Source organism: Peromyscus californicus, unplaced genomic scaffold (assembly GCF_007827085.1).
Source record: "Peromyscus californicus insignis strain IS unplaced genomic scaffold, ASM782708v3 Scaffold_7__1_contigs__length_154581171, whole genome shotgun sequence".
NCBI classification, from domain to species: domain Eukaryota; kingdom Metazoa; phylum Chordata; class Mammalia; order Rodentia; family Cricetidae; genus Peromyscus; species Peromyscus californicus.
Genome location: NW_026294595.1, coordinates 102413348 through 102428625, shown reverse-complemented (window position 1 = coordinate 102428625; position 15278 = coordinate 102413348). Strand labels below are relative to the sequence as shown.

The following is a 15278-nucleotide window of genomic DNA, read 5'->3' as shown; positions in this document are numbered from 1 at the left end:
CCTCCTTTGTTCTTTTTTTTATATTAATGATTTCTACTTTTTTTTTAATTTTATTTTATAAAAAAAAGGTGGTCATTTTTTAAAGTCCCCCTCTACTAGAAATTCTTCCATGGATTGTATAGGCAGTAGAATAACGGTCCCCAAAGAAGGGCATATTCCTACCTCTGGAACCTCATGTGCATGTGTCGTCTCATATGGCAAAAGGGACTTGGGAGATGTGATTACACCAGGGTCCTGGGGGATACAGCTGGGCTGACGTGAACACAAGTGTCTGTGTATGAGAGGAAGGGGCTAGAGACAAGAAGAGGAGGGAAGAACCGAGGTGACGCGGCCCTAGGGAGCAAGTGGACATTGCTGGCTTTGCAGATGGAAGGAGGGGCAAGACAAGCAACGAGGCAGCCCCCAGAAGCTTTTAAAAGGTCAAGGATGTGGACGCTCCTTCGAGTCTCCAAAGGAAGGCAGACTTGCCAAGTCCCTGATTTCTAAGCCAGCAGGCCTCATTTTGACTTCCAACTCCCAGAACTGTAAGAGTATAACGCTGTGCTGTTTTGTGCCACCAAGTCTGTGGATTGCAGTTGCGCCTTCCACAGTTCAACTGAAGTGTGGTCAACTAGGATCTGAAAATACTCAACGGAAGATTCCAAACATAAACAGCTCCTAAGTTTTCAACAATACGCCATCCTGGGCAGCATGCTAAAACCTCATAGAATCTTATTGTGCCTTGTCTGGAACACAAATGATTTCTCACGGATCTGAATTGTATCCTTTCTAGCCACTCACTAGTGACTTGTGGGAGTCATAGTTATCCGACTGACTATGCTTGTGTCCAGGTAACCTCTGCGTGAATGCCTGGCACGGCATGCCAATGCCCATACCACTCCTCCCACTTGACCACCTCTCAGGCACTGCCTTAACCACACCGTAAGAATGGTGGGCGCAGTACAATCAGACATTTTGAAAGAGAGATGGATCACATCCACAGAACATCTTTACAACACATAGTTACAATCATACTATTTTGTTATTAGTTGCTTACATTGCCCAATTTCATAAATTATATAGATTTATTATAGGTGTGTATGAAAAAATAGTATATGTAGGGTTTGCTATCACCCACGGCTCTAGGCATCCATGGGGTATTGGAACAGATTCCAAGAGGTGGGAACAGTTATAGTCACAGCAGTAGCTGGAAGCTAATGCAGATTTTGACTAACTCCTTCTTCAGAATGTTTTCGCCCGTTTCCTTGTTTTCAGCCATCTGTGGGTGTGACATCTACACAATGTAACGTTTGTTGGTCTCCCTGTATGTGCCTTTCACCTCCACAAATCTTATTCTCTTTCTGTGTTTCAAAACGCCATAGTTGAAGAGGGCCAGGTTGTCTTTCACTCTCTTCTTTGAATGCCTTCACTGTGGTCTTGTCTCCAGTTCTTTTAACAAGTTGTCATAGAACTAATGTTCAGTATGAAGGTTTTCCTGAATTCTCTCTGTAGTCAGCCGAACTCTAGGACACAGAAAAGGCCCTAGGCATGGGCATTAAAGTCCAGGGTGGCCAACATGCCAAGTGTGGAACCATCGTCTCAGGATCTAAAACTTACTGGAAATTTCCAGACTGGTACACTGAAGTATGGTCACACGGTATCCTGCGATATTTCCCATCCACTTTGGGATGGTAACTGGTGTTGTCATTGTTTAGGTCTCGTTTAGGTAGCCATTTTGGAACTCTCAACAAAATGAGTTTAAAATTCCACCTTGAAATTATTTGCTGTTTATTCCTACACTCTTTGCTCCCTTCCCCCCTCTATTCCTGTCTTTTTCAATCCCATCTACCATATTCCACCATTAACTTCTAAAGAGGAAAATATTTATGTGCTCCTAAGAGAAACCAGAGATCCACAATTAACCTTTAAACTGTGTTCTGGTTTGCTGAGATAAACACCATGACCAAAAGTGACTTGGGGATGAAAGGGTTTATTTGGCTCACACTTCCAGATAACAGTCCATCACTGGGTGAGTTAGAGCAGGAACCCAGAGCAGAAAGACCGTGGAGGAAGCTGCGCCCTGGCTCTCTCCTGCTCAGGTCAGCCAGCTTTCCTATACAACACAGGACTACCTACCAAGGGGTGACACCAAGGGCTGGGCTCTTCCACATCACAGCCCCCAGAAGATAGCCTAATCTGGGTACTTAACCAGCATACACTATGTTATTTTTAGTGATTCTTCTAGGGCTTAAAATACGTATTTTGGCTCTATACTTCACTCATAGAGTGCTATGTCACTGTGTAGGTGATGCGGAAATGTTTTCCCATAAGTGTACTTTCATTTCATTTTCCCATCCATTGCGCTACCAATATGTTTATAAATGAAGAGAGGGGGGATAGAAATACAGCATATACAGAGAGGGATAGCTTCTACAAGGTATAAGCTTCATTACTAGCTTCACCTTAAAGTTTTTCCTTATCAACATTATTGAGGAATAATTTAGTATTCGTTCAAAGCATACAGATTTGATGGCTATGCATTCTCATAAGATTATCAATCCACAAAACATTTTCAACAGCACCCCAAAATTACCCCACATGCTTCTCAGTCTATTCCTCCCTCCAGTCCCATCCCAAGGTCACCACGGACATGCTCTTTGCCACTCACTACAGACTTACTCACAGTAGGACTGTGCAGTGTGTTGTGCCTTCCTTATTTCAATTATTGTGCTATTTTGAGATTTATTCTTGTTGTTAGTCACTGTTATTTTTTCCTGCCAATTACTATTCCATTTTATGTAATACATAGACTACACTTCTGTTGTGCATTCACTTGTCAATAAACACTTCATTTATTTCCTGTTTGGAACTATTATAGATAAAATAGCTATGAAAATGTATGTGTACGTCTTAAAGGAGGCACGTGACTTCTTTTCACTCAGGTAGATATGTAGCGGTGAAATGAAATATGTAGTGTTGGGGGCAGAGGCAAGCAGATCCCTGGGGCTTGCTTGCTGGCCAGAGAATCTAGTTTGAATCCCCAGTACCCATTTTAAAAAGCACAAAGTAGTATGGGCATGTGTGCCTGTAACCCAGGATTGGGGGCAGAGGTAAGCAGCCCCCTGGGACTTGCTGGCCAGCCTGCCTAGACCAAACAGCGAGCTTCCCATTCAATGGGAGATTTTGTTTCAAGTCAATAAAGTGGACAGAGATGGAAGAAGTCACACAATGTGCTCCTCTGGCCTCTGCATTTGAACAATACACACACACACACACACACACACACACACACACACACACACACACCATCTGCTTTGTTGAATTATCTTGAGATGTTGAATGAGTCAGTACATGTGAAATCTTAAGGCAGGGTTTGCTATACTATCCACACTTGAATATGCACTAGCAGTTATCTGAAATGTATCCTCACAGGTGCTGAGTGGAAAAAATTCTCCAAAGAATGACTAAATGCAGCTGAAAGACAGATGCATGAGCATTTCTACACCCTTCCCTCCACCCCTGGTCTGGAACCCAGCCCCACCTGACTGCCTGAGATGCCCACTTGGCCAAGAGTAAATAAGAGGCAGACCCAAACAATCCTTTGAGCTGGTACACTGCAAAGAGCATTTTTTAAAAGTTGTTAGTTACTTTCTAAGCGAGGAGATTTCTTTCCATAGCAAATCTCTCTAGATGGTTCCAAAGGGAGGTATCAGTCACCAGCTTCCCTGGCCAGTAACTTCTGAACTTCATAACATAAAATCCCTGCTCCATACACTATCAGGATGGTTTAAATGCAAAACTCTAACCAACTCCTTGGCCAAATGTGATGTCATTGAACAAGGTAATTTCATCCCCTTAGTTGAATTAACGTATGTAGAGTCAGGCACTGGGAGACAGGAAGATGCCAAGTTAAGGACCCACAACTTCTATGCTCACAGAAGTCAAGTCCTCCACCAAGAATAACGGTGCAGGGACAAAGTGGACTAGGTCATTCCTTACTCCAGGAAGAGGCTTGGGAGAGTCTGTCTAAGAAGATGACTGTCTTAGTGAAGGAAAGCAGGAGTGTGAGGGGCAGGGCTGCAGGTACATCCAGTGTGTCTGTAGGAGGGCCTGATGGAGGAGTGAGGGACAGGGGTTGCAGGTACATCCAGTGTGTCTGTAGGAGGGCCTGATGGAGGAGTGTGAGCTCAGGGACTGCAGGTACATCCAGTGCACTGTAGGAGAGCCTGATGGAGGTGAGTGAGCTCAGGGGCTGCAGGTACATCCAGTGCGCCTGTAGGAGAGCCTGATGGAGGAGTGTGAGCTCAGGAGCTGCAGGTACATCCAGTGCGTCTGTAGGAGGGTCTGACGGAGGAGTGTGAGCTCAGGAGCTGCAGGTACATCTAGTGTGTCTGTAGGAGGGCCTGACGGAGGAGTGTGAGCTCAGGGGCTGAGCTTGGAGTCGAGCGGTAGAGCCCAACAGAGGAGAGACACGGACAGGTAGAAGGCTCTCCAAGGCCACACAGGGGAGCTTGAGCTTGCCTAGAGGAGAAGATACTCCAGGGTCCCAGCGAGAACTCAGACTTTGTTTCAGAGGCTGCTGGTGGTGAATTTGAAGAGGTCCGGGTTGGCGGTGGCCGGTTAAGAGAGTGGAACTGAAGAGGGTCAGGTGAGATAACAGGGGAAGGAAATCATACTGTCAGGAGGTGCGGATTGGCAGGATGGGGGAACGGAAGGTTTGCGGACTATGTGCCGTGTTTTCTCCTTCTCCAGTTGATGTACAATAAGGTTGATTCCATAGCCATGACTAACGCTGACATAAACGTGGATACTCGGATTAAAAAAAAAAGTGACGTTTGAGGAATCTTGCGGGTAATGGCCACAACAACCAACTTCATTGAGCATCCAGTACTTTACTCTGAGCATATCCAAATCTTCACCCACGTGATCTTCACAAAAAGCCCCTAAGTCAGGTTTTATTATTACTATTTTATATTCGGAGAAATTGAGACAGAATTCCAAGTAGCAAATGGTGGGGTCAAGTTACATAAGCCAAGAAAAGCCCATCCCACCTCACCTCTGCCGTCTCCTTTCTGCTGTGGAATCTAACTACTTGTGATTTTATCACAAGATGCTGGGCGGGGGACGGGCAGGGCCAGCTGACCCTGGCTGCGGAGCTGTTTTTCCTGCTTACGAACTCCAGCCCTGTGTACCTGAAGACCTGGCCCACCCCTGTCTGAGTAGAACTCAACGCCCTGAGTATTTCACCGGTCCAGCCTCAAGTTACCCAGCCCCCGACCTGCTGACGGCAGCAGGCATCCATCGAAGTTGGAAGACAAATCCTGCGGCCAGGTCTGATGACCTTTGTGGAGAAGGAACATGAAAAGAGCAGGAGAACGGGGAGAAGCCAGCACAGATTTGGGCCATGCTACCACAAACTGGACTGGCTGCTTCCTCAGAAGCTGAAGGAAAGGAAGCCTCGGAGGTTGACCTCTGACCTCCTCACACACACAGGACAAAAAAAGCAATAGTCAAGAATTTAGAAGGCCATGGAGCAGTTGGATTGGTGATGAGTTCAACAGCACAGCGTGTCACACAATAACGGCTCTGTGATTTGGTATTCATTAGTGTCAATCACCTGTCATTTCTCACCTTGAAACTCAAAGTCAGAACAGTGGCCTCTCTCGACTGGAGCAAACCAAGCCAAGCTACGGGAATAGAAACCAAAATGGGTGTTGTCTCAGCTATGGTGGTGAAGCGGGGCTCAACTTCAAGGGACTCAGGAAGCTTCCCAGGGTGATGAAAACGGTTTATACTCAATAGGAGTGTTGGCTACACAGCTGTTCGTATTTGCCCAAACTCACTAAATGATACACTACAACTTGTGCATTTTACTCTGTCTAAACTGAACCTCAAAAATATTCAGAAATAGAACTGAGCAAGAAGTTTAGTGGTATAGCACTGGTTTTAATGTGTGCAGCAGCCTAAAGTTAATCCCGAGTGCCCAGCATGTGCAGCAGCCTAAGGCTTAATCCCGAGTGCCCAGCATGTGCAGCAGCCTAAGGTTTAATCCCGAGTGCCCAGCATGTGCAGCAGCCTAAGATTCATCCCAAGTGCTGGTTAGGTTTTGTCAACTTGACACAAAATAGAGTCAGCTGGGAGGAGAGATTACCTTCATCGACTTGGCCTGTAAGCAAATCTGTGGCCATTTTTTTGATTGATGGCTGATGTGGGAGGACCCAGCCTACTGTGGGTGGTGTCACTCCTGGGCAGGTGGTCCAAGGTTCTGTGAGAAAGCAAGCTGAGCAAGCCAGGGGGAGCAAACCAGTAAGCAGTGTTCCTCTACAGTGCCTGCCCTGACCTCCTCCCTCAATGATGGATTAGTATACAGAAGTGGGAGCCAGATGAACCCTTTCCTTCCCAGTTTACTTTTGGCTAGTGTTTTATCACAGCAACAGAGTAGCACACTAGTGCCCAGTGCTGGGAAGGAAAATTCAGAAAAATTTTAACAACAGATGTTGGATGTGAGTGGCTTATACTTTTCTCAGGTAGCTCGTTTTTCCTGCCACAGAATTCATTCTTGGTACTCCCTGGAGTCCTGGACTTGAGCTCCCCACCCGTGTTATGAGAAGACCCCCCCCCCAGGTAGGCCCAAGGACTGTGGCACCCCACAGGTCAGCAGTACACCAGACATGGCAGGATTTCTCTGATGACCACCGTCTTATAAATCCCAGCACACACTCGTCAGGGTGTAAATTTTCCCACAAGTGTAGGACTGTGAGTTACGCAGAAGCAACCCCACTAAGAAGCAGAAGTAGCATGTTAGAGAAAAAAGAACGCAGGAGAAAGGTCTGAAGTTTGACATCCTCTTCCCAGCCCACATCCTCCTGGGTCCTGTGGTCCTTGTCTTTAGGATGTAGAGGTGACAATGATACAAAACACACAGCCTAGGCGCTGCCCGAGTGGTGCGAGACGGAGCATCTGAAGGCATCTGTCTATTAAAGCCGCTGGTGAGGGCTGCAGGGGCGAGACGGAGCGTCTGAAGGCATCTGTCTATTAAAGCCGCTGGTGAGGGCTGCAGAGATGGCTTCGCAGTTCAGAGCACTTGCTGCTCTTTCGGAGGCCCAGGGTTGGTCCCAGTACCCATATGATAGTTCAGAACATCTGTAACCCCAGTTCCGGTATGGGATACCCTCCTTTGTCCTTGTCAGGTACCAGGCACACATATGGCACACAAACATACATGCAGGTAAGACACTTATAAAATAAATAAATCTAAAACAAAAATTTTAAAAGCCTGTGGTGAAGGTGATCATGCATGTGCAGTTACAGTACCATTTCTGCTATTTCATTCAGCACCCTGCCTCCTTCCCCAACACACACACAGCACACACACGCCTTGACCTAGTGTTCAAAGCTTTATTGTCCACTTAGAAATCTTATGAGAAGTTGGAGGTATTTTAACTGTTCAAATCTGTTACTTCTTCTGGGTTTTTTTTTTTACATTATTTTTTATTTTATTTTTTGTGACTGAGTGTTTTGCCTACATTCATGTCTATGCACCATGCAAGTTCCTTGCGGCCATGGAGGCTGGAAGAGGGCATTAGATTCCCCTGAAACTGGAGTTATAGATGGTTATAAGCCACCATGTGAGTGCTGGGAGTCAAACCTGGGTCCTCTGGAAGATCAGCCATGCTCTTAACTACTGAGCCATCTCTACAGCTCACATCTGTTAGCTTTAGTATCCGTAGACAAGCACTGATGGAAGTCTTCTTGAATTCTTGGTGGATTCCACTCTTCTGGACACTCAGTCAAGTTTGGGGGTTCACCTTGAGCCTCAGCGTCAGATTTTCCCCACAGGCCCGTTGTTCCTGCTCACAGTTAGAAAGTGAGCCTGTGTCCCACCCCCGTAATGGCTTCCTGGGGGAGAAGCGTTCCCAGAGCCGGCTTACCTGCTGGTGAAGGTCAAGGCCAATGCAGTGGCCAGGTGAGACATCAGCCTGAGTGCCTGCATCTGGTGCTCGACAATCTTCACCTCCTCTTTGCCCTTGGGCCCAAACTGCCTTCGGCTAGAGAGAATGAACAAACACAACTTTTACCAAAACGCCGTAAGTAGGTGACTTCATTTTCACAGCTGCCAGTGGCAGCCGGCCATTGGTGTTTCAAATTCTGCAGGATATGGAAACCCAAGCCTCCTAAAATGTGGTTAAGACAGTGAGTTAAGACAGTCCGACCTTCCGAGAAAACTCCAAAGAAAGCTTTTTAGCTTTCCTGGAAACATACCTTCCCACCACGGGATCCGGGTAAGGCAACAGAGCTCTCTACTATGCAGAGTAATTTGTACTCCTTAACATTTACATGACATCTTAGAGCTTCAAGTGCCCTGTGATCATTAATTATTCAGCTTTACTAGGTTTGGGACATAATTAATAGGACAGGAGCCGTAGCCTAGAACATATTTCAAATGGACATTCTCAACAAGGAGGGTGGCGGTGGCCTCCATGTTCCTGTCAGATTCACAGGTGGATCATTACTCTCAGCCCTCCTAAGCCCCCCTGCAGTTCCGCATGGAATAGTGTTCACCACATCCTGCAGCCCCTGTGCCTTGTTACAGCGGCTGCAGGGCACTTAGAGGCAGATACAGCTCATGTCTTTCCTCAAAGCAGTTCCTGGGACTGCTCCTGCAGCGACGCCCATGGGCAAACCCTGGTGCAGGTCAGTACGCTCTGACTCTGGGGTTGGTGACATTCTGTTTTTAAATAGCCATGAGCTTAGTTTTGATTTTTTAAAAAGCAACATTTTACATACACACACAGACACACACAGACACACACACAGACACACACACACACACACACACACACACACACACACACACACACACAAGCAAACCTGTTTGTAGCTGTAGACACTATTGAGCCAAGGATACCCATACACTTAAGAGCAAATTTTTCATAGTTTTTATGTTTGCAACCTTTGGGGGTCATAGATCAGATATCCTGCATCCTGCATATCAGATACTTACATTATGATGCATAACAGTAGCAAGATTGCAGTTATAAAGTAGCAACAAAAATAATTTCATGGTTGGGGTCGCAGCACTTGGAAGGCTGAGGACCATTGGCATAAGGCATCTAGAAGTCACAACCTGGTTATGCCACACAGGTGGGAGGGGATGAGACAAACAAAACCAGGCATAACAGGGCAGATGCTACCCAGGGTGAGCAGATATGCCAGGGCACAGTTTGACTCCTCCAGATGGTTGTCCCAGGAACACTATCATCCCCTGCCCTTGGTCCATGCCCTTTCTTCCACACCGTCTCCACCCAACCACAGCAGGGTGTGGTCTCAAATGAGAGGTTAAACAGCATGCAGGGCAACCTCTCAACTTCAGCTGGATCATGATGAGACCAAAAACAGGAAGAAAAAGAAATTGCATTCTCAATAATGGTGTCATCATAATGTTAGGTTATTGCTATGGACTGAATTGTGTCCCCACAAAATTCATATGTTGAAGCCCTAATTCCCAAGTGACTATTTGGAGATAGGGCTTTTAGGAAGTAAATTAAGGTTAAATGAAGTCATAAGGGTGGGGTGCTAATCCGATTTGCCCAGCAAACCCTCCTTCAACTCCATGGGTGGAAAGAAGGTCAGGTGAGGACACTCAAGAAGGCAGATCAGGAAGACAAATCATGCAGACACTGAAATCTGCCAGTCCTCAGACCTTGGCATTCCAGTCTCCAGCACCACAAGACATAAATGTCCACTGTTTAAGTCACCTCGTCTACTGTATTTTTGTCATAGCAGCATAAATGGTCCCATGCAGTTATTTAAAGTGTTCTATTTGTCCCCACTCTCTTGAATTTTAAGTTTTAAAATTATGCTATAGCTTTATTTATAATTACTAAAGCCAAAATTTTATCCACACTGGACATGGCCATCTACAACCCACTCCTCTGGGAGACAGCTGTGTCTGACCTGTGCCACAGGTACACTAGATTCTGGGCATCTACCATGTCAAGGTCAAGTCCCAGACAAGGAGCTCACAGCCCAGATCACAGAAAAGACCCAGATAGGGTGACCCAGCTTTCCATCCCTGTCAACCACCAGTTCCAAAATATCATTTCAGGGTACTTTACTCACACAGAGATGGCAAAGGAAATGATCAATAACAACATCTTTAAATCTTGATTTGCTGAAAAAAAAATCATGATAACCACACAATTTTAAATAGCATTCTATCGAAGTTTCTGTTTCTTCATGCAAGTCTTTGTTTTGGTGCCCAGTACACAGCAGATGCACGCTATTGAATGAATGAGTTTTTCAAATGAAGACGTGCAGGCAAACATGGCAGAGTGGCCTGATCAAGACCTCAGGGAAGGATTTTTGGATGCTCTTCAGGGTGGCGGTTAGCAGTGGTTGTCAACTTGACAGGATCTAGAGTCACCCCAGAGACAGCGTCTGGGCAAGCCTGTGAGGGTTCTCTGACTAGGTTTATAGAGGTGGGGAGACCCACCCTGAATATGGGCACTATTCCATGGGCTGGGGTTCTAGACTGCCTAAGGCAGAGAAAGCAAGCAGAAGTGTTTATCACTCTTTTCCGTACTGCAGAAACAACGTGACCAACTTCCTCATGCTCCTGCTGCCTTCCTTCCCCACCGTGATGGACTGCTGCTCCAACTGCGAGCTAAAATGAACCCTTCTCCCTTCTGATGCTTCCTTCCCCCAAGGTGTTTTATCACAGCAACAGGAAACAAAACCAACACCATCAGTTTCCCGGTGCAGGCATAATTTGTGATGGTCCCGTTTCCTCTTTGACCCTCATAGTTCAATTCTGGTAATAGGTGCAGGCCAGAGAGACCACCAGGAGTCCCCACGGCAAGCCTCAGAGTTTATCTTGTCATGTGACAGGGAGATCGGCCAATCCACTGCAGGAGTCTAGGTGATTTCATGAACTTGAGAGATTTCACAAGGATATAGGCATTTCCAACTTTCCTTGTAAAACAGGATGATCCAGCATCTGTGGAGTCTACTCTCATGACGGGGTATGCTGGGCCTTAGGGCCACCAAACTGCTTGCTCAGGGCATAGTTATCTCTGCCCTCTAAGCTTCCAGAGCTCCATCCACTCACTAAGTTTAGCTAACGGCTCGGGAGGCACTGGTTTTCTAGCCCCATTGTCTTAGTCAGTATTCTGTAGCTGTGAAGAGACACCATGACCATGGCAACTCTTATAAAAGAAAGCGTTTAATTAGGGCTGTCTTACATTCAGAGGCTTAGTCCATTATCATCAGGACAGGAAGCATGGCCACACACAGGCAGACCCGGTGCTACAGTTAGCTGACAGTGTCTACATCTCAGCGGGCAGCAGGAAGAGAGTGCGCCACTGGGCCTGGCTTGAGCTTCTGAAACCTCAAAGTCCACCTCTAGTGACACACTTCCTCCAACAAGGCCACCCACCCCAATCCTTTCAAATGGTGCTACACCCTCTGAGCCTATAGGAGCCATTTTCATTCAAACTACCACACCCACCATTGTGGGTTTCTTTTCTTCAGCCACAATAATTTATCACCACCTCCTAACCTGTTAATTAGTTCTGTGACACATAGCCACACACAGGCATTTTAAATATAGTAGCCAGATGGTTGGGAATCTAATCCAAATGCCTCTGCCTGGTATCAAGGAGTCCACTTGGGTTTTGCTTAAACCTTCAAGGGTGCTTCACACTCTCCCAGTCTGGGGCCTCTGTCGACGCAGGGCTCACTGCCTCCACCAGTCTCAAGCCCAACTGTCATATACCTAACTGGACTCACTTGTGGTGACTCAGCCACCCACTCTCTCCTCACACTGAGACTTTTCTGATTCCTCTCCCTCTCAAACACCCAAGCAGGACCAAACCAACCAAAGCAAAGTGGCTTCTCCTTAGAATGCCCTTAGTATTCCCTCTGTGATCTCCCCAATGCCGATGTCTCTCCCTCTTTCAGTCTGTACTAACTGACAGCTGCTGATGCTTCTCCACCCAGAGCTGATCCTAGAGTGTGAGCCCCACCTCCCAGGGTGAGCTCATTCCTAAAGATAGCAAATGATGTCCCCATGACTGCATCATCCAAATGTAAGCTAACAAATCCAAAAGCCCCAATACCTCCTTCATAAGGCTATCACAATGTAGGCCACTGATACCCAGCATGAGTCACCCCAGGTGACACCCAGGGCCAGGTGTCAGACAACTGAGGAGAACCCCAAGATATCAGAGCCCTAGTATCCAACTAGTCAATCCTCGTCTGCTTAACCTGATTAGCCTGGTCAGCCTGCATGGCCCATCCTTTCCTTTGGCATCCTCCACCTCCTCCCTGACACTAGTGTTTCCCTGTGTGGACCGGTGAGTGGACACCCCTTTTTTTCTAGGGCACTGTGAACAATGAACTACCTAAAGAAGAAGATCTTCCTGACCTGTTGGCCTCCACATATCTGAAAGCCAGAACAACCTACATATTCACAGTCTCTGCCATCAGCACATTTTCATGTGACCCATCCTGGCCTGGAACAAGAACTCTCAGGAAAGAAAGAAAGAAAGAAAGAAAGAAAGAAAGAAAGAAAGAAAGAAAGAAAGAAAGAAAGAAAGAAAGAAAGAAAGACAGACAGAGAGAGAGACAGACAGAGAGAGGGAGGGATAGAGGGAGGGAGGGAAGGAAGGAAGGAAGGAAGGAAGGAAGGAAGGAAGGAAGGAAGGAAGGAAGGAAGGAAGGAAGGAAGAGAGAGAAGAAAGAAGGGTACACTGGATACCCCACTATCACAGCAACTGTACTCCAGATTCCCACCTGCCACCCCCACTTTTTCCTGAAATGTTTACTTATTCATAGTCATTATGAACAAAGAAATAACTTTGACAATGGAGCCCGGATAGGAACAGTATATAGGATAGAAATTAATGACAAGGAAAAAGCAGGAGAGAGGAATCAAGCCCCTGTAATGCCAACCGCCCTACCCTGGCTTTCTTACAGGTGAGCAGAAAGAAATCAATAGATGAGCAGAAAGTGGGGCATGCCCACTGCTTCCCTCTGGCCTTGGATGCTGACAGTCTCCAAAGCATTGAACCGGAGTCTCTAGTGGCTTCTTACCTGTCAGAAGTTTTATCTGGTTTTAGAAGTGGGAATGTAACACTAAAGATTAACGACTCTTCTGCTCAGAGATGCCAATAGAGGTCAGCCCTAAGACTGTCACTATTTGCACCAAGCTGGTTGCCTGGCTACAGGAGAAGCAGCAGAGAGAAGGAACATCAAGACTCTGGGCCATAGAAGGCATGGCCCATATGGCAAACTTGTCCTGCCATTCTGAAGTCACCCTCCGGTTTATGATCTCAGGATGTAGTTGGGCACACTGAAGGCTCCTTCCCTGGTTGCCAGCATCCTGGCATGCTGCCCTGAACACAGCTTACTGGGCTATAATCCCTGCAGCTGGCCAGCAATTACTGCCTGCCAGACATTTTTATTGTTCCAAAATATGATCTATATGGACACAATATTCTTCCTGTCTTTTCCTCCACCAAGTTACTATTTTTCGTTAAAAACACATGTAAAGGGTATATTTTTCTCTGTAAACACACTTTTTATTTCAGCACTCCCTCCAAAGGAAAAGAACCCAAATCACTTAGCTTTCTCATGATCTTTATAAAACCAAGAGCAGTATATATATACACAATGGTATCCATGTGAAAATCAATCCAGGGCTCAGAGTGCTGTGAATGATGTCTTTTAAAATTATAGATCTGAAAAGCTATTTCTGGACTCCAGCAACAACGAAGGAATAGAGGAAACATTTATTTTGGGTTGTTGTATTTCATCCCCACTCAATTTTGAGCACGGCTGCTTAAAGCAACATTCTCTGAAAGTGACAGGGCTATTAATCACCAAGGCAGCTACTGCAGGCGCAGCCTCTAGGGGGACCGTGCTGCCTGCCTTCCCTGCTCTCCCCCTGGTCTCTTCTCCCAAAGGAGGCCAGTGACCTACTAAAAAGATAATTGCTTCCCATGTTTCCTGCTCCGAAGCATCATTGCATCAGTCTGCTGTGAATGACACCCAGTCACCCTGGAAGGAGAAAAGCCTGTGTGGCTGAGTCTCTGTCCTTGACCCTAAGATGTCTTGAGGTACAAGCTAGGGTGCAAGCTAGTTCACAGGAATCCCCTCAGCCAGAAGGAAGGAGAGGAAAACTCACCTCCTTCAGTGTCATGGTGCTGACCTCTGCAGACAGAAGCTGGGCCCCAGACACATATCCATGGCCACTGGGATTTATTAATAATTCAATTTTAGGCTACAGTCAAGGGAACTAGTTAGTGCCCTCAGTGGGACACCTACATCCCATTCCCATATCACTTCACAGAGATACCTCAACCTCTCAGAGAGCTTTCAGCCCAACCCTTTCTGTTTCTCCTCTTTCAGGGATATATTCCTAGATATACAGAACTTAGAGTGCAACTATTCATACAAATCAGTGTATGTGTGCATGCACATGTGTGCACATGTGCATGTGAGTGCATGTACACATGTGCAAATTTGTGTGCAGTGTGTGCATGTGTGCAGCACACATATATGTATGGGCATGCTTGTCTATGTGTATGCATGTGGAGACTAGAGGTTGATATCAGGTGTCTGTCCTCTATTGTTTTGAGCAGGGTCTCTCACACTTATGGTTTGAGCATGGTCTCTCACTTAACCGGAGCTTGATGCTGTGCTCAGGCTGCACAGCCAGTGAGCCCCTGGGCTCTGCCTAATTCCATGGCCCCAGAACTGGAGTTACAGACATATAGCACCATGTCTGGCTTTTAGGTGGCTTCTGAGGATCTGAACTCAGCTCCTCATGCTTGCATATCAGACACTTCATCCACTGAGCCATCTCCCCAGAATCAAAGCAAAACATTTTAAGGCCACTATCACGGCCCTGTGTGAATCTAAAATGTCCCCATGAGCGCATGTTTCAGCATTTGCCCTCCAGCTAGTAGCATTATTTTAGGGGGACATGGGCCCTTAAGAAGCAGAACCTAGCTCGGCAGAAGCAGGTCACTAAGGGTGGACACGTGAAGATTACAGACGGCTCCTGGTTCCAACATCGTCTCCTTTGTAAATGTGGGGAGGCTCCACTACACATTCCACAATAAAGGCCTTTGGGCCTTCCTTGCCATGATGGACTGAAACCTTGAGGCTAACTAATCATCCACACTTATATTTCCTTAGTTGTTTGTGTGGAGTATTTGGAGCATGGCTACACTAACATAAGCACTTATGGGACCCAGAAGACTTGAGTCCGACAGAAAAAAAAAAAAACTGGC

The 15278-nt window shown here is 46.4% G+C and overlaps 1 protein-coding gene across 1 annotated transcript in view; it reads right to left on the bottom strand.

Moving 5' to 3' along the window:
• Acoxl (acyl-CoA oxidase like) overlaps positions 1–15278 on the bottom strand; it is a 293969-nt gene that overhangs the window by 156499 nt on the left and 122192 nt on the right. Inside the window, exon 11 of the mRNA XM_052724686.1 lies at positions 7911–8027. Coding sequence (XP_052580646.1) covers positions 7911–8027 — 117 coding nt within the window. The remainder of the gene's footprint in view (positions 1–7910; positions 8028–15278) is intronic.